Below are 27,133 nucleotides of genomic sequence, written 5' to 3' on the forward strand. Positions count from 1 at the left end.
CCTTGGAGTGAGCTGTGACACGCTCAGTACCTCTCCCAGAGCCGAGGAAGAGCTCTGCGTAGCTTGAAAGCGTCTCTCTGTCACCCACAGACCATGGGCCAATACATGATATTCCCCCCAAGGCTCTGAACTAAGATTGGCACATTCAAGTTGCATAAAAAGGAGAGCGGGTGAACAAGGATTGCTTTTCCTGCTCCACACCTCTGCTTTCCCAGGTACGAGAGAAGCAGATTTCTAGGGGGGAACATTTTAGCTCAGGATGCAATTCCTGAGGCAGGAGCCGGTCCCTTCTAAGAGGCTGGCCAGGAAAGGTGGGATTATAGCACAGCTGGGCATACTGAGGGGAGCTTTAATCACCCTAGCACAGGTAACAATAGCAGGGAAGGCACAGAATTTGTCACACCCCATGCTCCATTGCCACCCTTATGTCTGTGCTGCTGCTGACGCCGGCACTGCCTTCAGCGCTGGGTGGCCGGAGAGCAGTGACTTCTGGCTAGGGTGTTCACCTGGTTTGCAGAGTGGGAGGACTATTTTTTTTTAAAAATCCTGCACCTGCCCCACAATACCCAATCTATTTTTATCCTGTTCCTGCTGTTATGGTAGTGGGTCCTGTAGGACCCCAGTTTCTTCCCCCCCTCCCCCCGAGAACCTCTTGCGCATCTCCCCCACCCCCTACTGGTTTAAGCAGTACAATGCCCCCTAGTGAGGATGCTGTTCCTATGCAGGCAGGGGAATGATATTACCTAAGTCCTATATAGCACTTTTCAGCTGTAGATCTCAAAGCACTTTACCCAAAAAATGGAGCATCATTAGCCCCATTTTTACAAATGGGGAAACCGAGGCACAGCGGCAGCCCTAAGAACTAGAACGCGGGCTCCATAGGATAAGGCAACATTAAAGGGATCCTTTTCTTAGCTCTTTCTTCTTTTGCCCCCAACACCCTCGTTTAGGTGTCACTTCAAATGACTTAGCCCACAGAAAACAAATTGACCTGAAGCTGTCACACAGTAAAGGATTCCCTCCCCCCCCAGAGCAAATACTTACTGGGTACAATTTTAGCAGCCCCTGGGGGCTTTTGCCGAGAAATAGTGTCCATGCTGCTGGGTCGTGACATTTACTAAAAACAAAATTAAGTGTTTACTTTCCAAACTAGGGGTTTATTTTATAACCATGGCCTAAGCTCGACATTTTTTTCCAATTGGATGAATTTTCAAACGTTAAATGGGAGGGGCGGGTTCGTTAGCCAGCTATTTAATTGGCTGACCGTGTTTTCATTCTGAGAACTATAAGTGCTTGTTAAAACCATAATACTTGGACATAAGTAAGTAGATACTGATAGATTTAGAAGCAGCTCAAGTCCTGCCTTCCTCGGCCTAGTCACTGGTGCAGTCTAAACTTTATCGCGTAATAATGAATAATCCAGGAGGCAGCTAGCCACAGTCCTATAACAAAACCCCAACAGCCAGAAACACAATGCGACTTAAGCAGCCCCCGATTTGCCGTCTCTAGTCTCATGAAGTATAGTAGGATAATAAAAGTGTTGTCTCGTCTACAACTAGGGGTTTGACTCTTAGGGACTTCGGCACCATAGATGGGATTCAGACCTGTTAAAATAGTTCTTTTTCCTCGCCACGGAACCAGCGAGCGCATTGCCTCACGGAGCTTCAGTGGCAGCCGCATGATTTCACCACCATGTTGCGGTGTTTTTTGAGGATCACGTTGTTGTTGCTGTCGTAATAGAGGACAGAGGTTGCGCTGAGCTTGGTGGGAGCACAACAGGCCTTGGGAACAGCCTCGGGCTTCATCAGATGGACCTGTGGAGGCAAACAAGCTGGTGTGAGAATTTTCACTGGTGACGATTGGCTGCTCCTCTGCAGGGTCCAGGCAGGATAAGGAACTTGTAGCAGGGAGTAACGCGCTCTCTCAAGGTAAACATGTGGTTTTTCGAGTTAGTGAAAAGAAAAAGCTTCAAAGAGAGCAGCTCTTACCTGTAAAAAGGCTCTGATTGAATGGCTAGATTATTTTCAGCTTTCATCCAAATATTTATTCTAAACTTTTGGCAGCACTCGCTGCAGTTTATATTGGCCTCATTCTCATGGCTCCACTCCTGCAGCACAACTCATCAGTTAAACTGAGATTTCTGTGCAGCGCCCTTGTCACAAAATATACTAACCTCAGTTAGAAAATACGCAGGTAAGAGAATGCGGCTTTAAAACTGTGTGTTTTTGTTACCCAGGAATAAAATATTTTGTTTAGATCAGCTTCTAGGCACACGTGGAACGTAGGCCCTCCCCCGTGGGTATTCGGTGTCCAGACTGAAAATTAATGTTGTGCAAAAAGTACTAAGTACACAACCTTGTCTCCCTTCTGAAAGTGACACTGCCTTGACTCGTTCTCCGGGTGACGAGGAATTCCGCCAGTGACGCCCCATATAATGCAAGGCTAGTTGCTTGTAAGTCATTACCCAGGCACATGCACCCCTCCCTGCCAAATACGTGCAATTCAGTTATTTCAGGGCAATTCAGAATCTCCCTTTACAGAAGCTGGTGGTTTGCTGTCACGCTGCACTACTTCAGGACAGAAAACTGGCTGGCACTAGGGCCCAGATTCTCAAAGGGATTTAGGTGCCCAACGCCCACTGAAATAAATGGGAGCTGGGCATCTAAATACCTTTGAGAATCTTGGCTTTGATTTTTTTTATACTTCCGGTTCATTTTGCCTTCCCAAGTGGATGCCATTCACATCAGTCCCTGGAAGGTCCAGTCCTGACGAGCAGTGAAACTGATACATGTCACACACTTTCAGGGGTTTGCTATACATATAGCATGCGCCCGGCGAAGTGGGGATTCACCCACGAAAGCTCATGCTCCAATATGTCTGTTAGTCTATAAGATGCCACAGGACTCTTTGCTGCTATACATGTTATGTTTCTGGAATTGTGGTGATTTGGGAAGATTTAAGTTTAAAGGCAAAGCCTAAAAGGCATCCAGAACAGGCGGATCAGTCATAAATGGCTTGGTAGTAGCGAAGCCAGGTGAAATCCTGGTCCCACTGAAAACAGCAGCAAAACTACCATTGACTTCACTGAGGCAAGGATTTCCCTGTGTCTTCGTACTGTGGCCTGATCCTGAGTGGGGCTTCAGGTTGCTCCCATATATGAATATTAACAACCTATAATATTTTGTATCACAAAACTGCCCTTTCTCAGCCGAATGCAGCGGAGCAATCTGTCTACACCCCATGGAATTCAATGCTAAAATGACAGTCAGTGCAACTCTAAGATGGGACATCAAGTGCTCATGAGTCAGGAAATCCCAGAAGTTAAAGCACGTGTAGTGTGCTTGGGAAAATGTTGCAGTAGAAAGCCTTTCTGCTGGGAATTTTCTGCCTGGTGAGTGCTTTGGTTTCAGAACTATAATGGTGCATTAAATGTCTCCAGATTTTTTTGTAAAGTCCCCATGGCGCCTCCTAATCTTGGGAAAGACGTGTACTCTCATCTGTGCACATGGGCAGGAGGGACATCTCCTATTGGGCATTTTCAAGGTGTCCTAAAGGCAGAGACTGCAAATCAAACTGTTTTCAGTCTAGCAAAGGCAACACACCTCCCTGAAAACTCGTTCCAGGTTTTCAAATATTAACCGTATTCTAGTTAACTGCGAGGTTGGGGAGGAATTAGTCAGAACAGGCAATAGTCATTTTCACCACAGTTGGAAACTTTTAACCCCGAGAGATGATTTGTCTGAAAAATCGAGTGAAAAATGGAATTGTACCAGAAGGCATTTTGCAATGTGAGTTGCGAGTCTGCAAAGCATGCCGTGGGAAACAAAGCTGGCCAATCAGGTGTTCATTCCATTATTTCCTGTTGATTCCTTGATCTGCCCATGTAGGCAAATCCCAACCAGATTAAAATCACGCGTCACTCTGACCCCTTTAATGACACAGGTGGGTTTTTTTTTAGAAGGGTCTGAACTAGACTTCTGACTCCAAATGCCCTCAAACTTGTAGAAGGCCCAGCTCCAGATCTGAATTGCGGGGACTGTCTATTTAAAAAAACCAACCAAACAAAAATATAACATCTCACTTGGGGGTCATGAAAAGATTCTTCTGTGTCTAGTAGACCAGCCCTTGGACTGCACTTTTATCTCTCTACTATGACCTGATTTATACACCACCGAGTTTTTGACAGCTACTCCAAATGTTAATGATCCTGTGCAGACCCTGGGGCCCTGCAAGCTATTAACGCACATACACATTAATAAACTACTGACTAGTGACTGCAGGATGGCGTGATTGGTTGCATTCATGCAGGAATCCAGAGGAAAGGCACATTCTCCTTCGCAGTAAAAAGCGGAATATCCTTGTGGTGCAATCACCCAATCCTACAAAGAGAAAGATTTTTCGATAGTTAAGCAGCACGACTACACTCGTTCATTCAGTTCTCCGACATACGCAGAAACAATCAGGCTACTCATAGTGGGGCGAGGGAAAATGTCAACAGTTAGGGTTTATTTTGATTTTTATATTGACTGGAGAGTTCCTCATTCCGGGTCACTGATGGATTTCAGGTTGTATCAGTTCATGTTTTTCTTAGTAACGCCAATGATGTTGTTAAAGCAAGTTCCTGTGAAATCTCCCAGGTAAGATCAAAGTGAGGCAGAGTTCACATGCTCTAAATTGCCTTGTGGTCGTGAAGGAGTGGAGGTGAGCCCCAAGGAAGGGCTACTTTCCCCATTTAATTTTCCTGGGTATGAATTTACTGCTAAAGAAACAAGGGGCAGTGGGTGGAATTACCAGCCATCCAAGGTCTTGAAAGCTGACGTAGAGTTCATGCCTCCTGCAAACCTGTCTGCCTTCAGAGACGTGAATGTCATCTAGAAAAAAAGATGGGGGGAGAGAGACGAGAAAATACCTGTCACTCAAAATAGCAAGTTACCCTATTTTATCTGAGTATTTGCTAGCACCAGTATAAGAGAGGCTGTTCCAAAAGAACTTTAAAACCCCTCAGATTAGCCATATCCTTTGTCTTTGACATAGCAGGTGACAGAAGCTGTTTCTGCAACACCCTGACCCATTGGGACCTCTGATTCAAAATCTTAGCGACTGATGCTACGTCCAGGCTCACCCTGACCCAGATTCCTCTCAATCTGGATTTAATAATTCAGCTGGAGGGTTACTAGAGAAAGCACTGACGGATTCCTTGGACTTCCTGTTGCTTCAGCCAGGAGCTCCTCATTGAGACATTGGTTCTGATTCCAGGAGCGCCTGGCCAGCTTGCTGGATTCACCAGCTCCGTGGCAACAGCCAACAGCGTGGAACCTTCAAGCTTCAAAATCCCCTGGGATCTCGGAACGTCTTCTGGCAACTCTAGCTATGCCTGACAATGAAGCCCCACTAGCCTCAGAGCCCCTCTGCTTAGTGAGAAGTCTTAACAGAAAGCCTGGAGAAGCTACAACCCCGAGGAACATTGGCGACCTTGAAGAATGCGGCCAGAAAACATTATCCCAGACTCTGGGTCACCAAAAGAAGTGAAGGCTTCAGACTGGTTCTAGATGTATCACTCGTAGATCAAGAAACAGCGATTCATTCAGCATGGAGAAATCTAAGCTTAATCATTCAGGAATGGGCCCCAAATGACTCCCTAATCCCAGACAGACTTTGAAAGAAGCATATCTTTGTGTTCCTAACCATCATCTCTACTACGCTTGGCCACGCGTCAAAAACATCTCAGGTTCAATGGGATCCCTTTCACTCTAAGGATGGTTTTGAAGCTGATGCTAATATTAATAGCATACTTAAAGGATTCCGTATTCAGATATAGCACTACCTAGAAAGTCTAATAAAGTCCTTTCCTTCAGGAAGCCATTGCGGACAGTACAGTTTCTCTGTTGTTTGGCTTCATAATCCAATTAAAGGTTCCTATTCTGGGGGGAAGAGGGGAGCTCTCTCAAAATCTAGTTCATCTGGAACTCACTTGAGGACACATCAGAGCCATGTGTTTCAACCAGAAGAGAAATTCCTGAAGGAGGAAGGGGCTAACAAAATATACCATGGTTAGCACAGCTGAGGAAAATGGTCTTTTAGATAAAGATCATTTTCTTGACTGTAAATACAGCCTTTGTGCTCCCTCTAGCTAGCTGGGTCTCTAACCCAAAGCTCTTACCAAAAATCCCTGGAAGCTTGTTTGGATGCGGCAAGTCGTTCGTTTTCTTGGGCTGCCTCCTCTTTAGCGGCTTGACGGCTCGAGCGACTCGGACCGGATTTTGGCTTGCCCGGAAAAAAGTGACCATGAAAGGTTGCTTGGAGCGTGGCCCGCGCCGACCCAGCAGTCCTGCTAAGCCCGGATCGATGCTCTGCCCTACGATGGGCCGAAAACACAAGTTCGTTCCATCACATATGCAAGTTAGGCTGTAAAACTAAGCTCTTTAGTCAAAGGGGCAGATGAACTTTTAAATTAAAAAAAAAATCTATATAAACAAACCCCAGGATTTTTCTAGTGTAACATCTCCTTGCATTCTATTATTTCCACTCAGCCAGCCACCTTTCCTCCCTCATCCTCTGTGTGTTCATAATCCAGATTTCGGCATCAAGAGACGAGTACCCAGGGCTGCCAGGGGCTCCGTTGGTAGAGCCAGAGCAAACGAATGGGCCTCTCTTTGCATGGACTGGAAGTGCAGCCTGCCTCCATACAACACATTAAAGAGACATTACCCGTCATTGTCCAATCGGAGGACACGCTTTGTGAGCTAAATCACTTGGCTTGGAAGACCAGACAAACGAGAGTAAGAATTCGAATCCAGGATCGAAAGCAAGAAGCGATAATTGTGGGGAGGGTGAAACGGGGTAGAAAAGACAAGGAAATGAGAGATCCACAGGAAATCCAAACAGCAGCAAGTTCCTCAAATTATTTTGAGTTTGTCAGTCTTTTCTAAGGAAGATAACACTCTCCTCCGAGCGCCTCAACGTTTCCCTGGTCCAGAATTTCACCATTACAGTCTTGGATGCTCGCCATAGGACAAGTGAAGCAAAATGGCAGCGCTATATTCAGTGCCAGGACTCCCTCCCACTTTGCATTCATGGAGCCTGGGAGCAGAACAGGTGCTGGCTTCCAAACACGAACATGGGTCAGGGCGAAGTCTCAGTGGCTCCTAAGTCACTTTTGAAAATGGGAGTTAGGCTCCTAACTCACTTAGGCACGTCTGGGGAAAAAAATCTCACCCCAGGACACGAGACCCTCTGCAAAGGAGGAAGGTCTCACGTGTAGGGATCCAGCTTTGGACAAGATGGCACATGAGAGGTTTCCGAAGGGTTATTGACTTCATTGCAACGTGGTGGAATTTAAGCACGTGACTGGCAACGTGACCACCGTCTCCGACGGCAACTGGCGGCACAAAGGGAATCCTCTGTGTTTTAAGAGGCCATGTTCTTGGTTGGCAGGCAGAGACTATCCTTAAACTAAGAGCTATGCATATAAAATAACCCAGGAACGCACCGGCTGAGCAGAAGGGCCATCTGCAAAGGGGAAAGGTAATTTACACAGCTCAGTATTGCGGTGAACAATCTTTACTGTTAGGCCATCCTCAGAACCTGCACAGCTCAAAACCAACTCCTCGCAGGGAAAAGACCACACAGTACGAGCAGTCGCTGCAGTGTCTCAGCTGCTTGAATCCCTAGACCCAGATCCTCAAAGGCGCCTAGCTCCTATTGATTTGAACGGGAACTAGGTGCTGAGGATCTGGGCCTGATATCTGACGTCCGTTAGTGTGGGCAGTTAGGAGAGAGAGAAATCCTGTGATGCAAATTGTTTCAGGCTGAATGAAAACCAACCAACCAACCAGGGGCCAGATCCTCAGCTGGCGTAAGCTGGCATCATTCCACTGAAGTCACCAATTTACACCAGCTGTGGTTCTGGCCCTTGCTGTTTAGAACCGGTGTTGATCTATCCACCCACCTGCCCCGGGCCGTTTCCAGACAGAGAGGACACATTTACTCAAGGTTTTATGCACCGCCACAAACCAAAATAGCCTGATCTTAGCAGCATGTTTATTGAAAGGGAAATACTGCAGAGAGAGGGGACCAACAAGAGCAATTACGTTCTCCTAGCCTCAAGGGCGATCTCTGAAGTACACCTTTGGAGGTAGCACTTGGAATGGATTTTATCCATGGGTGAAATTAGGAAAGGTTAATCCGGCGAAACACACGTGAGAATCGCTTCAGGCAAGGATTACATTAAACTTATTCTATTAGAATACCCTACACTAGGAAGTGCATTAACGTCAATGCCTTAAAAAGACATTGATGCGAGCTCTGTATTGGATATTCTCCTTACACCCAGGTGCATCACACCAAGATCTAGCTAGATTTTGAAAAGCAGCAGGACTTTTAAATCCTTCCAGTGCCTGAGTTAGCCTTACCGTCATCTGTCTCCACATAAAGTCGCAGGCCCAGGTTGTGTTTACGGTTTACTAACCAGTGGTTGCTGGCAGCTGTGACATCAAAAACCAACCAGCCTTCAGCTCCAGCCTGGAGCTCCTGAAGATCTAACAGGAATAAGTCAGATTCCCTACAGAAACGGAAAAATAGATAAGCAAAATCAACTGAAGGTAGATAACACGACCTGCTTAGATTGACTGCTCTTCAGGGCAGGGTCTGTCTTTTTGTTGTGTGTGTCTGTGCAGCGCCAAGGACACATGGCTTCTGATCTATGGCTACGACTTCTAGCTGCTCCTGCAGTACTAATCAAATGATAATGGGTGGCATAATTGCTGACATTTGCTCTGAAAAAGCCTGCTCCCCAATGTCCACGAGTGAAAAAGCTCGACAGTGCCCTTGGTCCAGATGGGACAGCTATACCGCTACCTATTAAATTACTGCCACCTATTGAAATACATGGGAATGATTTCCCCACAGATTGAAAAAAACAGAATCGGAAATTCTCATGTCCCAATTGTACTCTGGTTTGCACATAAACTGAACACTGTGAAGCGAAAAAGCAGCACTACAGTTTCGGCTCATAAGAACCCAGATTTGTTTCTAGCTCTATATAAGAAAAAACATTTTTTCTGTTTCCAGCTCAGAGGCACCGAACGGTTTCGCTGCACCTGTTGGAATACTCCTTCATGATCTCATAGATGCTGATGTGAAGGGTTTTGTTGACATCACGAGTGAAACTTCGCAGCTTATAAATTCGGAACTCGGCAGCCGTTACAGATTCTCCAGTTGGAATCTGGGTCAGGTCAAATCGAAATTCCTTCCAGTATGGCTTCTGGTAGAAGATGTCTCTGTCGTGTTCAACTGGAAAATGAAGGATTGGGGAAAGTGAGGATACAAATGATACCCTGAACGTTTATCAAGCTTACCAGCAGACCATTGTTACACCCCATTGTGATGAGAAACACATGCCCCAAAGCAACTGGGTTTTAATAGGATCCTCTAGAATTAATTTACCTTGCATTCAGTGGCAAAAACCCTAATATCTTGCTTTTTCAGCATTCTGTATGAAATTGCTCATGAAGTGTTCCTGTTCTTAGGGCTCCGTGTCTATCACGGAGGTCATGGATTCCGTGACTTTCCACGAACCTCCGTGATTTCTGCAGTGGCCAGTGCAGCTGGCCCTGGGGACCGTCCGAGCAGCGGTCCCTGAGGTGGCCAGAGCAGCCCCCCCGAGGCACACCCTCCCCGCAGTAATGGCCCCCCAGGCGCGCGCCCCCCCCCCACAGCAGTAGTCCCCGGGGTGGCTGGAGCAGTCGCTGCTCCAGCAGATCCCAGCAGCTGGTGCTTCTGGCCCTGGCCCCCCAGGACGCCCCCTCCCCCTGCAGCAGCAGCCACCCCAAGATTTAGTCACGGGTATTTTTAGTAAAAGTCCTGGACAGGTCACGGGCACTAAACAAAAATTCACAGCCCGTGACCTGTCCAGGACTTTTACTAAAAATACCCGTGACTAAATCCTCGCCTTACTTATTGTCACAGTGACAATCACGTGCCAGTGTTTGCCCATTGGGGCAGGGACCATCTTTTTGTTCTGTGTCTGCACAGTGGGTCTTGGTAATACAAATAGGAGAAGATCGATAATAATGATAGATTGCAGGGCTAAGTTCAATGCTGCCGAATGTTTCTAGCCCTCTGGCTTGCAGGGAAAAGCTTGACAACATGACCCAAAGACTCAATAATCAGAAGGCAATTAAGGAGAACCCACCATTAAAAAGAAACTCATGATTCTGGGGGGCTGGACTCTCAATTTTTGAACATTTGGGGTTGTTGGGATTGTACATTTAAAACCAGGATTAGCATTGGGAAGGCAGTGCGGCCTCGTGGCTCAAGCACTGGCCTGAGACTCAGGAGCCCTGACGTCTACTCCCAGCTCTGCTGCTGGGTGAGTTTAGGCAAGTCGCTTCATTTTTCTGTGCCTCAGTTTCCCTGTCTGCAAAGGGGGGAGAATGATACCAGCCTCTTTGGGAAAGTGCTTGGAGATCTATGGCTGAAAAGCACTACAGAAGATCTAGGGGTAAAAGTTTTATTTGGGGATTTTATATGTAGCTAGGAGGAGGTAGTTCTGTCTATGTGGATCTTCATGGGCTTCCCGTCTCTAGACCTGACACGTCTCTCTCTCGCTCCCCTCCCGCTCTCCTTCCCCTGGCTTCCCCCCATTTCTTAGGAAAGAAGTGCCCCTGCCTGTCAGTATCGGCCTGTAAAACTGCTGCACGTCATAGAATCCTCAAATGGTTTTGATTTTTTGCCTACATCATGCTGGGTGCCCCATCCCGGCTACCCCATCCAGGGAGCTGCACAACCGGTATTCTCAGGGAGCTGTTTCCACCCCTTTCTTCAAGGCCCCTTTCTTCTTTGCAGGTAAGGTGCCCAGACCCCTTTGGAGGCAGAACTAGACCCGTCAGTCCAGGCAGGATGGGCGGGGCCGTGCTCCTGAAGAACCTCCCCGTTTTTGTTCTACCGCCGTAGCCTTTGGACAACTTTCCCAGACTCTCCCTGCTCCGGAGCAGCAGCTGAACGCTAGCAAACCCCAGACCAGAGTGGGATGTTTGTTACGCCTGCTGTTCAGCTTCCTGGATCCTCAGCTTTCACTGAGCCGTTGTTTAGACTCTGGGGAGCTACAGAATCCTTTCTAGCAACCTCCTCCGCTGATCCTGGATGCTCCAAAGGCACAGAGAATCCGGCAGAAGACATACGGCTCCCAGCTGGCAGGCAAGGGCACTAATGTAGCCATTGTAATATCAGAGCTAACCAAGCACCCTTCCGCTATAGCTGATATCATGCTACAGTTCTGCTGGCTGCCTGCAACGAGTCAGAGAGGTGAGCAAGGCTGGATTTGTGTCAAGAATTCTCATTGTTAGGTGACGTGGCCCAGCTGTCCTTGCTTTGTGGCCACATGCGAGCTCAGGTATCACTGCTTGCATGCCTCCCCCATGGCACTACTGCCTTGGAGGCACTGCCCACCCAGGCGGCACCATCAGGGAAACTGAGGCAGGAGTAGCCCTTAAGCCCTGGGGACATTGGGACTGGGCTCCTTCCTCCCCACTCACTTCAAGTAGCACCAGTCTCCCTAACACAGCCCCCTTCCCCAAACACACCCTTTCCCCCCACCCCAGACCCATGCACATGGTGTTTCCCCTTGGCCTCCCAAATCTCCACTTTCTCCCCCTCAACCATAATATTTCTACTCATCCGTTTGTCCTCTTCAAACACAACTCCCCCCAGACCCCAGCTCTTTACTGAGGCCATGAGCAAAAGATACTTTGTGGTGTTAAAAATCAGTGTAATCTAATCCGGCACCACAAACTCAAAATACATGAGTCCTAACTGTCTGCTTATTGGATGGCTTCACTATGGGGCAGAGTTAAGGTTCATAGATTATTAGGGTTGGAAGGGACCTCAAGAGATCATCTAGTCCAACCCCCTGCTCAAAGCAGGACCAATCCCCAAATGGCCCCCTCAAGGATTGAACTCCTAACTCTGGGTTTAGCAGGCCAATGCTCAAACCACTGAGCTATCCCTCCCTTGCTTAACATGGTCAGATTTCTGTTAATTTTAACCTGAATTCTGACTTCCTGGGTTTGTAATACCTGTTCGTGGAATAACTGCAACATCCCTGTAATGTTATTTACCCTCATGCTACTGCCGTGTCTCCCAACCTTAACTCCATTTTAACATAGTATTTTGCCTGGTTACGTCTGAAAGATGTGCCTGTTTAAAAAGGCCAGACGGGTTCTCATGGCAGGAATTGTTTCAAGAGTGTAACAGCCCTTTTAGGAGAGTCTAAGCTGTATTTAAACGGTCAAATATTGCAAAGGTGGAAACACACACACAATTTGTTTAAAAAGTTCTCTTCAGATTAAGAGATTGTTTAAAAGAAATTCGTATTCATTAAAAATTATTAGATTTGGGGACCATTCACAAGGGAGTCTTAAAGCTCTTTCAGCCATTCTCCCTCCGACAGAATTTGAGTCCACAAACTATTTGCAACACATCTGCACCATCTGCTGGATACTACAGGAATGCAACTCTGAAATCCAGACTGAGGCTAGGACATCACCACCAGATGTATGTATGGCTTGGAGCCAGTGAAACCCCTGGGATTTAGGCATAAAAGCCAAATTGGCACATGGTCTCTCTCTCTCGCTCTTTGATTTGTTCCCTTTCCTGTATAAATAAAGCATCCTGGAAGAAAGAGGTTGAAGACACTAACTCTGGAACCTGCTGTTAGTGGGGGAGGGAGAGCTCAGTGGTTTGAGCATTGGCCTGTTAAACCCACGGTTGTGAGCTCAGTCCTTGAGGGGGCCGTTTAGGGAACTGGGGTAAAAATCTGTCTGGGGATTGGTCCTGCTTTGAGCAGGGGGTTGGACTAGATCCCTCCTGAGATCCCTTCCAACCTTGATATTCTATGAATGCCCTGCTGCAAAACTAAAACAATTTAATTGAATTCTTGCTCTTCTCCTCTCTGGTCATCAAGCAGCAAAGTGCAGAGCAGCCAATCCTGAACTTGCTCCAGCAAGTTACAAAGACGTCAAAAGGACCCTAATAAAACCACAGGGGGGAGGGATAGCTCAGTGGTTTGAGTATTGGTGAGTTCAATCCTTGAGGAGGCCACTTAGGGATCTAGGGCAAAATCAGTACTTGGTCCTGCTAGTGAAGGCAGGGGGCTGGACTCCATGACCTTTCGAGGTCCCTTCCAGTTCTATGAGATAGACCTATCTCCATATATTATATTAGATTATTCATCGATTAATGCATTCCACAGCCAGACAGGACCATTGTCATTATTCAGTCTGCCTCCCTGCATAACACAAGCCACAGAATTTCCCCCAAATAATTCCAATTTGAACTAGAGCATCCAAGCTCAATTTCAAAATTGCCATGATGGCGAATCCACCACAATCCTTGGTCAGTTCCAATGATTAATTATTCTCACTGTTAAACACGTCCACCTTATTTCCAGTCTGAATGTGTCTAGCTCCAACGTCCAGGCACTGGATATTGTTATACCTTTTTCTGCTATATTAAAGAGCCCATCATCAAAATATTTGTTTCCCCTGTAAGTGCTTATAGACTGCAATCAAGCCACCCCTGAACCATCTCTTTGCGAAGCTAAATAGATTAAGCTCTTTGTGTTTGTCATTCTAATCCTTGAATCATTCTCGTGGCTCTTCTTTGGACCCTCTCCAATTTATCAAGACCCTTCTTGAACTGTGAACACCAGTGGAAATCCAGGAATCTCTAAAACAAGCAAGAACCTCCCTTTAACAGGCCCGCAGTACCCTCCCCTCAAACCTGCCACAGGTCAACCTGGAATCAATGAGGTTATTGGTGAGTTTTTGTTAACTTTAGTTAATTAATTGAATCATTAAATTGTTGAATTAATAAGATTTGAGTCAGCCAGAGCCTGATCTCAGACTGAGGCTCTTAGTGCTGCTGTAATAAAATAATCAAAATAATGATAATCAAACATTGACCCATCTCCTGCTGTGAGCCCTGATAAACCTGGCAAAGAGCAAAAAGAAGAAATCCTGTTTATCCAAATGATTTGATTTTTCAATGGAAGGTCTTGCATAGGACTGAGAATGGGTGTGGGAACGTCTATATGTTTTTGAACCCAAGTTCTTTTGGGAGCACATATGGGAAGCCACATGGGAGTTGAAAGTGGCCTGTTTCCCAGCCAGTCAGCTGCACTTTCAGTTTAATACTCACATGAGAAATTCTGTCAATGCTCAGCTGAGTGATTAGTGAGACACGGTGGGTGAGGGAATATCTTTTATTGGACCAACTTCTGTTCTACAGGTTACCTGCAGAAGAGTGCTCATCTCTCTCACCAACAGAAGTTGGTCCTATAAAAGATATTACCTCCCCTGCCTTGTGTCTCTAACAGCCTGGGACCAACACAGCTACCCCACCACTGCATACAGCATCAAACTGATATGTTTTCATTTGCTTTTATTATTTCCACACAACAATTTGGAAAAAATAAAAGAAAAACCTGATCTGTTCATCCTTTTCTCCCCCAGCTGTATAACTTGTTTAGCACTGGTTGACATTTTCCCATTAAAAACTGCTTTTAGACAGAAAATTATGTTTTGGGCACAATGAACATTTTCACAGAAAGCATCTGCTTTCCGTGGAAATGCAGCATTTTGTTGAAAAACCAAAGACTTCCTGGTGTTTGAGGAACAGTCAAAAGTTTCCACACACACACAAATCTGATCAGCTCTAATCTTAGCATATATGCTATCTGATATAAAGATTCTCTTTTAATCGTGGGTTAGAAATACCATTGTCTGTAACGAAAGGATAGAATTAAATGATTAAAAACCAAAAAAGTCCTATTTCTGAAATACAAGTAACTTCTTACACAAACCTAGTGTTAAAATAGCGAGCAGTTCTTAGAGTCAGCCAAAAAGGGGTATTAACATGAATTCTTTATAACAATCAAATAATACATTAAGCAAATTATTATTAAACCAAAAACTATTAAACCCATCTAGTTGGCAGATTTCATTTTAAAATCTAGCTGGCATCCCAATATATTATTAATTTAGAAACCATTCTCACCTACACATCCACGCAGCCGTAAACAACTTAAAACACATCTCTCCAAGTCACTTCTAATTAACAAAACGTTTACATGAAAAGTTCTAGAGCCATTAATATTTATTCAGTTTCAGTAATGAATAAATATGGTTTAAGGGTTAGATGGTTTTGAAAATTTTACCCGAAGTGATCTAAGATCCTAAATCCCATTTTCAAAAATGATTTAGGCACGTAGGATTCTAAAGTCTAGCAAAGTCAACATGCCTAAGAACATGCGGTCTTTACTCACTAAGCTAGTTTTGAAAATTTTATCCATAATCTTCATAACCGGCACTTGAACGCATGGTATCTCATTTCTACATTTGACATTGTTAACAGGGAACAGAAATATAACACAAGCAACTGAATACAGGTCTGTCGCATCTTATGCGCATTTAACATGCGCAATTTCAGCTTTACGAGGTCGGCAAAAAAAAGAGAGAAAAACAACAATTTTAATACTGTACCTATAGTGCGGGCGATTCCGCCCGCCATTCCACTCAATGTAATTTTGACTAGACGCGGTTTTTGCTTTACGCGCTGACTGCAGAACGGAACCCCCGCTTAAGATGAGACTCGCCTGGATTGACAAAATGTACAAGTGCTTATATATACAAATGCTAGAAGTCTAAATACGTAGGTGGGTGGACTAGAGTGCCTGGCATCATGGCAACTTGGTGGAATGAGGATAATCAATGGGTCATGGTCATACCAGGATACAAACTACATAGGAATGACAGAGCAGGTCGTGCGGGTGGGGAAGTGGCACTGTATATGAAAGAAAGCAGAGTCAAATAAAGTAAGATCTTAAATGAATCAAACTACCCTAGAATCTCTATGGATTTTAATTCCATGCTTGACCAATGAGACTGTAGCAGTAAGAATATACTAACCACCACCAGATCAGGATGGTGATGGTGATTGTGAAATCCTCAGAGAGGTTAGAGAGGCTACAAAGGAAGAAAATGCAATAATAATGGGGGTTTTCAACTATCTCATCTCAAGAAAAGATGAGACATAAAATTTCTAGACACCATAAATAAGTGTCCTGGAACCCACAGGGGGAGAGGAAATTCTTAATTTAGTCCTAAGTGGAGCACAGGATCTGGTCCAAGAGGTGAATACAGCTGAACCACCAGGTAATAGCAACCATAATGTAATTACATTTAACAACCTTGTAGGGGGGAAACATGCCTAAGAAACCCACCACAGTAGCATTTAACTTCAAAAAGGGAACTCCACAAAAATGAAGAAGTTAGTTACATGGAAATTAAAAGGAACAGTTACGAGGGTGAAATGCCTGCAAACTGCATGGTGACTATGTAAAAACACCATAATAGAGGCTCAAACTAAATGTATGCTCCAATTTAAAAACAAAAACAAAAACAACAGTAAGAGGACCAAAAAAAGGGCACCATGGCTAACCAGCAGAGTAATGGAGGCGGTTAGAGGCAAAAAGGCATCTTTTAAAAATTGGAAGTCAAATCCTAGTGAGAAAAATAGAAAGGGGCATAAACTCTGTCAATTCAAGTGTAAAAGTATAACCGGGCAGGGCAGGCCAAGAAAGAATCACAAGACCAACTAGCTAAAGACGCAAAAACTAACGGCATTTTTTTTAAAGTACATCAGAAGCAGGAAGCCTGCCAAACACCCACTGGGGCCACTCCACTACCGAGGTGCTAAAGGACCACTCAGGGAAGACAAGGCCATTGCAGAGAAGCTAAATGCAGTGAAGCCCAATGGAAAGAATTCAGATGATGAGGGGGAGATTCCCACAGCTGAATCAGTCTTTTTAGGTGACAGATCTCTATTGACACCTCAATCTGAGACAATTCCTCAGGAGGTTTTGGAACAAATTGATAAATTAAACAGCAATATGTCACCCAAGAGTTCTGAAGGGACTCAAATACAAAATTGCAGAACTGTGGAGTGTAACCTATCACTTAAATCAGCCTCTCCGTTAGATGACTGGAGGGTAGCTAATGTAGCTAATTTTGGTCAGAAAGTCTTTGACAAGATCTCTTATCTAAGGCTCTTAAGCAAAGTAAGGAGTCATGGGATAAGAAGGAAGGTCCTCTCATGGCTCAATAACTGGTAAAAGATAGGAGGCAAAGTATAGGAATAAATAGTCAGTTTTCACAATGGAAAGAAATGGCGGGGTCCCCCAAGGGTCTGCACGGGGACCTGTGCTGTTCATCATATTCATAAATGATCTGGAAAAGTGGGTGAACAGTGAGGTGGCAAAACTTGCAGACGACACCAAATTACTGAAAATAGTTAAATCCAAAGCTGACTGTGAGCAGTTGCAACAAAATAGCAGATGAAATTCAATATGTAATACTAAGGGCAAAGTAATGCACATTGGAAAAAAAATATCCTTAACTATACACACAAAATGATGGGGTCTAAATTCACTGATACCACTCAAGGAAGAGATTGTAGTGTCATCACGGCTAGGTCTCTGAAAACATCTGTTCAATGTACAACAGTCAAAAAAACAAACAGAGTGTTAAGAACCATTAGAAAAGGGACAGATAATAAAACAGACGATATCACAACACGACTATATAAATCCCTGGTACGCCCACACCTTGAATACCACCGTTGCCCCCTCTCAAAAAAGATCTATTACAATTGGAAAAGGTACAGCGAAGGGTCTGAAACAGCTTCCATACGAGGAGAGATTAAAAAGACTGGGACTGTTCAGCTTAGATAAGAAACGACTAAGGGGGGATATGATCGAGGTCTATGAAATCCTGAATGGTGTGGAGAAAGTGAAAAAGGACGTGTTATTTACCCCTTTGCGTAAAAACTAGGGGTCGCCCAATGAAATTAATAGGCAGCAGGTTTAAAACAAACATAAAGGGATACTACTTCATACAACGCACAGTCAACCTGTGGAACTCATTGCCAGGGGATGTTGTGAAGGCCAAAAGTATAGCTGGGTTCCAAAAATGAATTAGGTACGTTCCCGGAGGGTCGTTTCATTGACGACTGTTAGCCACGAAAGTCAGGGACACAACTCCATGCTCTGGATGTCCCTAAATCTCCAACTGCCAGAAGCTGGGACTGGATGACAGGGGAAGGATCACTAAATAATGGCCCTGTTCTGTTCATTCCCGCTGAAGCATCTGGCACTGGCCACTGTCGGAAGACAGGATACTGGGCTCGATGGACCATTGGTCTGACCCAGTATGGCCCTTCTTATGTTCTTAATATAAAACAGTGGGAAAATCTGCTAAGAGAATATCCAAAGAATGTTTATATAAGGGGCGTGAACAGCAAAATGCACTTCTCCAAAACGAAACACCAAGATTTTAATTATCCATCCATGTGTCTTTAAAAAATCTTCCCTCCAGCTACTGGGCTCACCACAAGCTACATTTTATAAAAAGCATCAGGCAAGGGCAGCCTGGGGCGGATGCGGAGAGCACTTCCTGTTCTCGTGGTGTGGGCCTGGCACCGAGGGACGGGCAGCTGTGCTGGGGAAGGATGTTACAGAAGACATTTGGTGAGGAGAAACCTGCATTTTGATCTCGCCATACAAAAAAAAACAAAACAAAACAAAATCACCACCGTGCGAACATCTGCACACTCGCTCCAAAGCCACCGGATTCATTTTAATTTTTTTTAAACCCATCCATATCCATGGCAAGTCGAGTCACGACTTGTCAAGAAGGCGTTCTGCAGACAATGTGCACTGGGAGGTCTCATAAAGCTGTTCTGAAACTTAACCTACCCCCCCCCCCATTAACAGGGAATGTTCTATTAGGACTGAATGCTCCATTTATAACAGCAGAGGGAGCATCATAACGAAACGAACAAAGGCCTTTGATTTTGGTCCAGATGGCTTGCAGGGATCCATTTCTTTCCACTGACCAAGCATCCATGCTGAAAACATAGCCCTGAAAGCACTCTCACTGGCTCTGCCAAAGTGTATTAAGGTCTGGTAGGTCTTTATTATGATGTGCTATTATATGATGCATCAATGTTCAGCTGTGGCAGTTCTCAGATTTCCAGCTGCTCAAATCACGCTGGGATTAAAGTTACGGAAGGAAGAAGCAAGATGATACTCAGAATGATATGACTATAGGGTCCAATATTTAATGACCAGCCAAGTCTTATAGCTAAACGGTGCATACCTTTGAAAAGCTGAAGTTCTCCGTTTTTCCATTGGAATACAGTATTTGACAATTCACAAGATACTGGACTTTAACTAAGTCACTGACTCCTCCGCTTAGCGATGCTTTTTTGGCAGAGAACAAGGATGGAGTGTTGCAAGTCCTGGATCTCAGATCAATGTCGTTTTCCTGCCCTGAGTTTATACCAAAATTTCTCCTAGGTGAAGACTTGAATTCCATTACTCTGAAGAAATTGAACATAAGAAATCTGCCATGTGCTAGATGGAGACAAGAGCTAGAATACACAAAATGAGACAGAAACCAACATGTATACATACACAGAGATCTGATCATCTGATTGAATTTCTATCGAGAAAGTTACGTTGGACAGCAGCAAGATTTCTATCTTTCCTCCTTTCAGCTGCGGTTATTTATGGATACAGTGCCATGGAATACTGTTCCTTTCCTAGTTCTACAATACAGAAACAACAGACAAGAGATACAGGAACAGCATCAGCATCTTGCTAATAAAATCCATACTAACGACTTAGAAAACTATAAACAACTGCAATTAGAGGTTTTCCCAGAATACTTGAAATTTGTCATCTATTTGATGTATAAACATGCATTCAGGGAAGGGCAATAGGAATTCTTGTGGCAAAAATCAAGGAGGTCTGTGCGGCAACATCACAAGGAGATGCTAAATGTGAAAATTCTGGGTGTTTTTCAGTGCTGTAATTATTCCAGAGTTGGTTTCGTTTAGTGCATTTCAGTGGATCGGATGAGTTCTAAAGCAGAAGGCTCAGGGTGGCCGACAAATCTAGGAACATTCAGCATCATTGGAGAAGTTCTCTCAGTTGCGGTTGATGTGTTATCACACATAGTGTGGCACAAAGCTGTGGAAACAGTCTTCCGGGACCAGGCTTGCGAAGACCATTGTCCCTGCCTGAGTTCATGCAGAAGAAGAGCTCTGTGTAAGCGCGAAAGCTCGTCTCTCTCACCAGCAGAAGTTGGTCCCTCCCCCACCTTGTTCCTCTTAGTTCCTCCAGGGCATAAGCAATAGAAGGACATTATGAAGGTGGCCTAGGCAGTCATGGGGCACGTCCTGACCTGGAAACATCATCTATACACAGCCAGCTGCTTAGGTTATTCCTACTTTAGTCGATTGCATTTGGGGCTTGTGTGGAGACGTATGCTGACCCCGAAAAGCAGAGTGTACCCGTTTGAGGGGTGGTTATAGAGATCACACCACACTTTTCAGAATGCGTCTTGTGTCAGAGGCTCAACTCTCTTGCTGATTTCTGTCTGCGTGTGTGAGAGTGTTTGTGGGTGTGTGGGTGGGAGCTCGGAGATTTTCAAATCCCCTGGGAACTGGCGATCCAAATCTTTTAGGCTTCATTAAAAAAAAAAATCTCAGTCCGAATCTATGTCTATCAGTCAGTGTGCATATAAATGTGTGTGTAAGCACCATGGGCTTATTAATTTTAAAGGACTGATGCAGTGATGTGTCTGCTAGGGTGAATCGGGAATAGGGCTGTTTTTGTTAAATGGATGTCAAGCAACATTTTCCTGAATAGTTAAAGCTCCGTGGTTCAAAATTCTGCTTGGCTCCTTCCGTCACTGGCTTCATCGTTACATAATCACCAAAATTTAATCCGTCTGCCCAACTGCCACTCGTCACCCTGAGTGAAATAGGACAGAACAGCTGCCTCTGTACAGCACCTAGCACAAGGGAGCCCTAGTCAAGGACCAGGATCACAGTGACACACACAAATAATGATGACATGGTTCAGTCTTCCCCCTTCTTAGGAGAGTTTTAAACCTCGTCTCACCTCTTTTCCTCTCCTTGTTCTTGTCTGTCTCCCCCCTCCGACTGAAATCTAATGAAGGGGTTCCCATTAAAGAAGGACAGCCGACCTCCCGTGTTGCTTTCATCGGGCGGCCTCCTGCCCAAGAACAGGCCCTCAATGAGCACGTGCTCACTCACGGAGAGGCGCAATTAACACAGATGGTCTCTAGGTGCCTTTTATATTTATTTGCTGTAAAACTTAAAATAACGCTCCAAAAGACCATGATTGGTTCCTCCCGGGCGGGAATCTGTAACGAGAATACTTTGCAAGCTGCTTTCATGCCGTGCGTGGAAAACTAAACAACTTGCTAATTACCCACATGTGTTGGGTGCATGTTTGCTGCATATAGGCGTATGGGAATCCCTATACGCATAATCATCTAATTACAGCAGTTCTGAAAGACACTGATTCACTTAAGAGGTCTCCTTAGAGCTTATGATAAAAATCTCAAGCTTTGACATTTATTTATTTGGTGTAGGCAACCCACTCAAGCCAAGCCACAGCATTCTTATCAACAATGTTCAAGGCACGAAGACCTCCAGGAAGTTGAGTCATTTTGCAGTCCTCAACAATACGCACCATGGTTTGCGGCTGTCCACAATGACAAAGGGAACTGTCTCTAAAACGCCACCGAAATTCCGCTGTAGCACAAATTCCATGTCCGGTATGAAACTGGTCCAGAAGGCTCCATTGCCTTCGCGGTCAGTCAAACCCAGGTTGATGTTGAGTGGGGTCCAAGACAAGATTTGTCACTTTCTCTGCAGACTATGAAGCTCACCAAATGTCCTCTTCCCTAAATCCCTCACCTGGTAAAACTTATCCACAACAGGCGATGTGAGGGCAGACAAGGGCAGCTTTGACATTAATTGGTCAGTCAAGTCTTGTCAGGGTCATAGCGGTCATCCTTTTGAAAGGATTTGAGGTATTTGAGACATGTACTGGCTCATATTTTATAGGGGTCGAACCAAAGAAAGATTTTGAAATCATCAGGTATAGAAAGAAAAACAATGAGGCAGTAGGACCAATCTTAGAGAAGGGATACTAGTGAGAGGATTCCTAATGGCAGATGTATTTAACCCTTTTCTTCAGTCTCTGGTAGAAGAAAAAGGCAACAGTGATAAGTTTGGAAGTTGATATAGAAGTTACTTTAATAAGCGGAACCTGTCTCAGTGAACTGTGCCTGATGATTTTCTTCTAAGTACTCTGAAAGAAGTAGTGGGAGAAAATACTACTAGTCAGAATTTCCAGTCAATAACAAAGGACAAGGGACGTGTCAGAGGGCTGGAGAACATAGACCTAGTCATCAAAAGGAGGCCAAAAGTTAATCTTGGAAACTATGGGCCCATTACCCTAGTAGGGCACATGCGATAGTAATTGATCTGTGCATTGAAATGAAAACTTGGTGAACAGCAACATGGGTTTATGAGACAGATCAGGCAAATATTGTTATGTTCTTCACTAAGTTACAAATTGTGTGTCTCAGGGAAATGGACACAAGGCAGTGGATCTAGATTTTTGTAAAGCCTTTGATGAGGTCACCCAAGAGAGTTGAAAAATTGACAAATTATCAATTTTAATTAAATCCTAGCGTAGCAAGGAACCTGGCAATGGGAAGAGAGACACTGACACTGAGTTTATACGAATACGAACAGCCATTCCGGTTATGGTCTAGTCCAGAGGTTCTCAAACTGCGGTCTGGGGACCACTAGTGGTCCATGAGCTCCATTCAGGTGGTCCGCAGATAGTTCCCTCTAAGGTGTGCACCTGGGTGGCTGCACACAAGAGAATTAAGGGCCACCCACCTAACTAGTGGAGCCATGCAGACTGGCTCCACTAATTAGGTGCCTGGCCCTGGGAGAAGACACACATGTAAGGTGAGGTGGTGGTCCTGGGGGGAATAGAGGGTAAATGGGAGGGGGCAGTGGGGTGAGACGGGGTGGGGGGAATTTGGGACGTGCAGGGCTGCAGTGACCAGAGAAAGAGGCGACTTTCCACAGCTCCAGGGCTGCAGCTGCCAGGGAGAGTCGGCCCTCCTTCCCAGCCCCAGCTCGGGGGCTGCCGTGGTGGGGGAGAGAGGGAGAGACCCCCCCTCCTTCCCAGCCCCAGCTCGGGGGCTGCCGTGGTGGGGGAGAGAGGGAGAGACCCCCCCCTCCTTCCCAGCCCCAGCTCGGGGGCTGCCGTGGTGGGGGAGAGAGGGAGAGACCCCCCCTCCTTCCCAGCCCCAGCTCGGGGGCTGCCGTGGTGGGGGAGAGAGGGAGAGACCCCCCCTCCTTCCCAGCCCCAGCTCGGGGGCTGCCGTGGTGGGGGAGAGAGGGAGAGACCCCCCCTCCTTCCCAGCCCCAGCTCGGGGGCTGCCGTGGTGGGGGAGAGTGGGAGAGACCCCCCCTCCTTCCCAGCCCCAGCTCGGGGGCTGCCGTGGTGGGGGAGATAGGGAGAGACCCCCCCCTCCTTCCCAGCCCCAGCTCGGGGGCTGCCATGGTGGGGGAGAGAGGGAGAGACCCCCCCCTCCATCCCAGCCCCAGCTCGGGGGCTGCCGTGGTGGGGGAGAGAAGGAGAGACCCCCCCTCCATCCCAGCCCCAGCTCGGGGGCTGCCGTGGTGGGGGAGAGAGGGAGAGACCCCCCCCTCCTTCCCAGCCCCAGCTCCGGGGCTGCCGTGGTGGGGGAGAGAGGGAGAGACCCCCTCCTTCCCAGCCCCAGCTCGGGGGCTGCCGTGGTGGGAGAGAGAGGGAGAGACCCCCCCCTCCATCCCAGCCCCAGCTCGGGGGCTGCCATGGTGGGGAAGAGAGGGAGAGACCCCCCCTCCTTCCCAGCCCCAGCTCGGGGGCTGCCGTGGTGGGGGAGAGAGGGAGAGACCCCCCCCCTCCTTCCCAGCCCCAGCTCGGGGGCTGCCGTGGTGGGGGAGAGAGGGAGAGACCCCCCTCCTTCCCAGCCCCAGCTCGGGGGCTGCCGTGGTGGGGGAGAGAGGGAGAGACCCCCCTCCTTCCCAGCCCCAGCTCGGGGGCTGCCGTGGTGGGAGAGAGAAGGAGAGGACCCCCCCCCTCCATCCCAGCCCCAGCTCAGGGGCTGCCACAGCAGAGGAGAGAGGGCACATCCATCACATTAGAAAGCTAAGACTACTGATATTAAAATATGAGTTGTGTGCTTTTATTTGTAGAACAAAAAACGTTACTTATTACTATTTTTTTATATATAGTGCTTTTATCCAAAGCACTTTACAATAGTTAGTTAATGGTACAAACAACATTTGGAAAGATCATTACGTGGTCCGCCGAGACCCTCAGCAATTTTCAAGTGGTCTGTGGAAAAAAAAAGTTTGAGAACCACTGGTCTAGTCAGTAGGGTAAGAGTCCCAGAGTCAAGACTCCTGGGTTCAGAGTCCCCTACAGAATCTCTCCTTGAGACCTTGCCAAGTCATTTAACCTCTTTCCCAGTTGACTCATCTGGAAATTGTGTATAATACCTCCCCCTCCCTGTATAATACCTCCCCTCCCCGTCCCGGGAGTGTTCCAAGCCTTTAAATAATGTTTGTAAAAATACACCGAGATCCTGGAATGGGAGATCTTTAAAATGATAAGTCCAAATCTTTACAATTATTGATTGGGTGGGAATGGCTGGCTTAGCTACGCATCCGGCTGAAAATCCACAGACTCCCAGGAACCATGGGTTTGCTTTGCCCAGACTAACACGGCTGCATTTCTTTTTGGAGGTAAACTGCAAAAATAGCTGGCTTGTTTTGAGGTTTCTTTATTGCATGGCTGGATAAACATTTCAGGTCAGATGTCCCGTGTGTTCAGTGTGGACATTAACGATCCTATGGCCATCTTCAGAACGCAAGGGGGTTTACCCTCACGTCCTTGGTCAAAAATGTCCTCTCCCTTTACCGTGCTGCATTATGCTATACAGTAGTTGATGCTTCCCTGTAACACAGCTCAAAGATCGGGCCCGATCCTGCAGCCACCTACTACTGGGTGTAGTGTTTACTACTCAGAGTGGTACCATTGAGGTCAGTGGCCAGTGCTCACGTTTGTATCACTACATCTGGTAACAGAGGGTCTGGAGGATTTGGGTAATAGTCTTTGGGGATGACAGGTACCCTACACATGGAAAATAGAAGATTGTTAAGTAGAGGGAGAGGTAGCACTTGTGAAATCAGATAGCAGCTGGCTTTATAGGTGCCTTTAGTAAAACCACAACTAGGGTTCTTTTTCCGGTTCTAGAAGCCTCCCCAGAGAAGTGTTCAAGTCACACACAGATATTAGTAAGGACCTATCTGAAGTGTCTAACTAGTCCTTTAAGCAGTTTGGCCATTTGCTTTTACGCACCTCGTGAGCAAACTGCTTGAGAAACACGAATGACCCCCAGCAGAAAGAGCTCCGGTGGTTGTTCTGTGCCACACCTTAACTGGTAAGAAAGAAGAAGGAAATGAAAGACACCGATAGTGACCCTGTTCAAACATCCCGGCAGGGTACGTCTACACTGCAGTCAGGGGCTATGATTCCGCTCGTGTAGACATGCCTGCACTAGTTTTCACGTAGCCGGCTCAGGTTCTGGAGCAGGGACGCCACGGCGGTGGGGGCCAGCTGTCTGAGTCACACCGGGGGTTCTGGGCAGGCTTGGACAGAGGTTGGGAGACCAAACAGCATGTGACAGGTGAGACTCATACTACTTAATGTGCCACTTGGAGGTGTTCGGGGAGCGAATGTGGTATCAGAACCTATATACCCAATAGGCCAGAGGGGTATTGAGACTCTCTCTCCTCTCGTGCTGGACTGAACCCTTTACCAAGTGATCCCAGCCAAGCACCGGGCCAGCACCACTTTCCTACCATCTCAGCACCTCTGAGTAAAGGCTGAACTTGTGCGCCGACCGAGGCGTTTAGTCTCTGGCAGGCCTGTTTTACAGCAAGTAGAGCGGCAGCTTCCCTAGGGATCAAAATCCTTCTGCTCCTTCGGATCCCCTCCTCCCACCACCCACCCACACTTTTAGTTTTCAGTCTCATTTTTTAAAAGTTAATAGGTAAAAGGAGGGGGAACAAACAAACAAGACTGCCAGACTTGCTTAATTGAGCTTTCAAAGGTGCCTTTCATTTGTCACGCGCTCGGTTATTTTAATTGGGGGAAGGGCAGACAGAGAGAGACCCTGGGGGAACGGAGTGATGTTCAGTGTGAGAAAGCCGGGCTGCCGTTTTTCTCAAGCAGCTGCAGGCCCGAGGAAGGGTTGAAATTGCCCCTCTGGTCTTGTATCTAATAAAACCACTTTCTGAAGGAGCCTCTCCCCAGAGTGGAGCAAAGCTCCAGATGTGCTATCGGCCTCTCTGTGTTTCTCTAACCCCAGCACCTTACAGAGGGTAGAGCTGGGATCCTGCAATCTCTACCGGCTCTTCCAGGCCGCCTTCATAGCATTCTCGCAGAATTCCAGGCTCTCTCTTTTCAGTCCTTTCAACCCTCTTCCCAGCCAGAAATCTCTGCAGTGCTGACGAGCAGGTCTTCAAGTCTCCACTGTTTGCAAGGTATTTTTAGGCACTTTTTTTTAATTGTCAAACTTTTTGTGTGCGCGCCATTTCTATAAACTACACAGCAGTTGTAATTACTAGTCCTGGCTGCCTCCAAATGGCCATTTCAGACCCGAAATTAGAAGGAGATGCCAGCATCTTCAACCACATCAAGTATTCGGAGTCTTAAAATATATTTAAATGAGATGCAAGAAGGATGCTACCCTTCAGCTGAAACCAGGAAAAAATAAACTACAGAAGCTTTCCAAAGGGGAAAAAGGGATTTAGAAGTACTCCCAAGCATTGCAAAATGTGGCAGATAAGGACCTGTGCTTGGCTTCTCATTTCCTAAACAATTCCTGGCTCCTTCTGGGGCAAACTTAGGAGCAAAAGGCCGCGGAATCACTCCAATGCAGCCACCTATTCATTCACAAGCAGTTCCGAAATTCTGTTGCATTTGATCATAAAGCCGGCTTGCTTGGGTCCCTTCATTTCCAAGACACGTATGTTACTGCAATTCCTTTGTGAAGTTTGAAAGTATGTTTCAGTGGAATCTGGCTAATATTTCCATTACCCCCTCTGCAAAAAATTATACTTT

The 27,133-nt window shown here is 46.3% G+C and overlaps 1 protein-coding gene across 1 annotated transcript in view; it reads right to left on the reverse strand.

Moving 5' to 3' along the window:
• Positions 1-712: 712 nt before the first annotated feature.
• Positions 713-27,133, reverse strand: part of LOC123355285 (bone morphogenetic protein 8A-like) — a 36,918-nt gene continuing 10,497 nt past the window's right edge. Inside the window, exons 2-7 of the mRNA XM_044997598.1 lie at positions 9,099-9,291; positions 8,412-8,560; positions 6,161-6,355; positions 4,792-4,871; positions 4,269-4,379; positions 713-1,814 (exon numbers count right to left, since the gene is read on the reverse strand). Coding sequence (XP_044853533.1) covers positions 1,665-1,814; positions 4,269-4,379; positions 4,792-4,871; positions 6,161-6,355; positions 8,412-8,560; positions 9,099-9,291 — 878 coding nt within the window. The 3' untranslated portion in view covers positions 713-1,664. The remainder of the gene's footprint in view (positions 1,815-4,268; positions 4,380-4,791; positions 4,872-6,160; positions 6,356-8,411; positions 8,561-9,098; positions 9,292-27,133) is intronic.

This window comes from Mauremys mutica, chromosome 23 (assembly GCF_020497125.1).
Source record: "Mauremys mutica isolate MM-2020 ecotype Southern chromosome 23, ASM2049712v1, whole genome shotgun sequence".
In the NCBI taxonomy this organism is placed as follows: Eukaryota; Metazoa; Chordata; order Testudines; family Geoemydidae; genus Mauremys; species Mauremys mutica.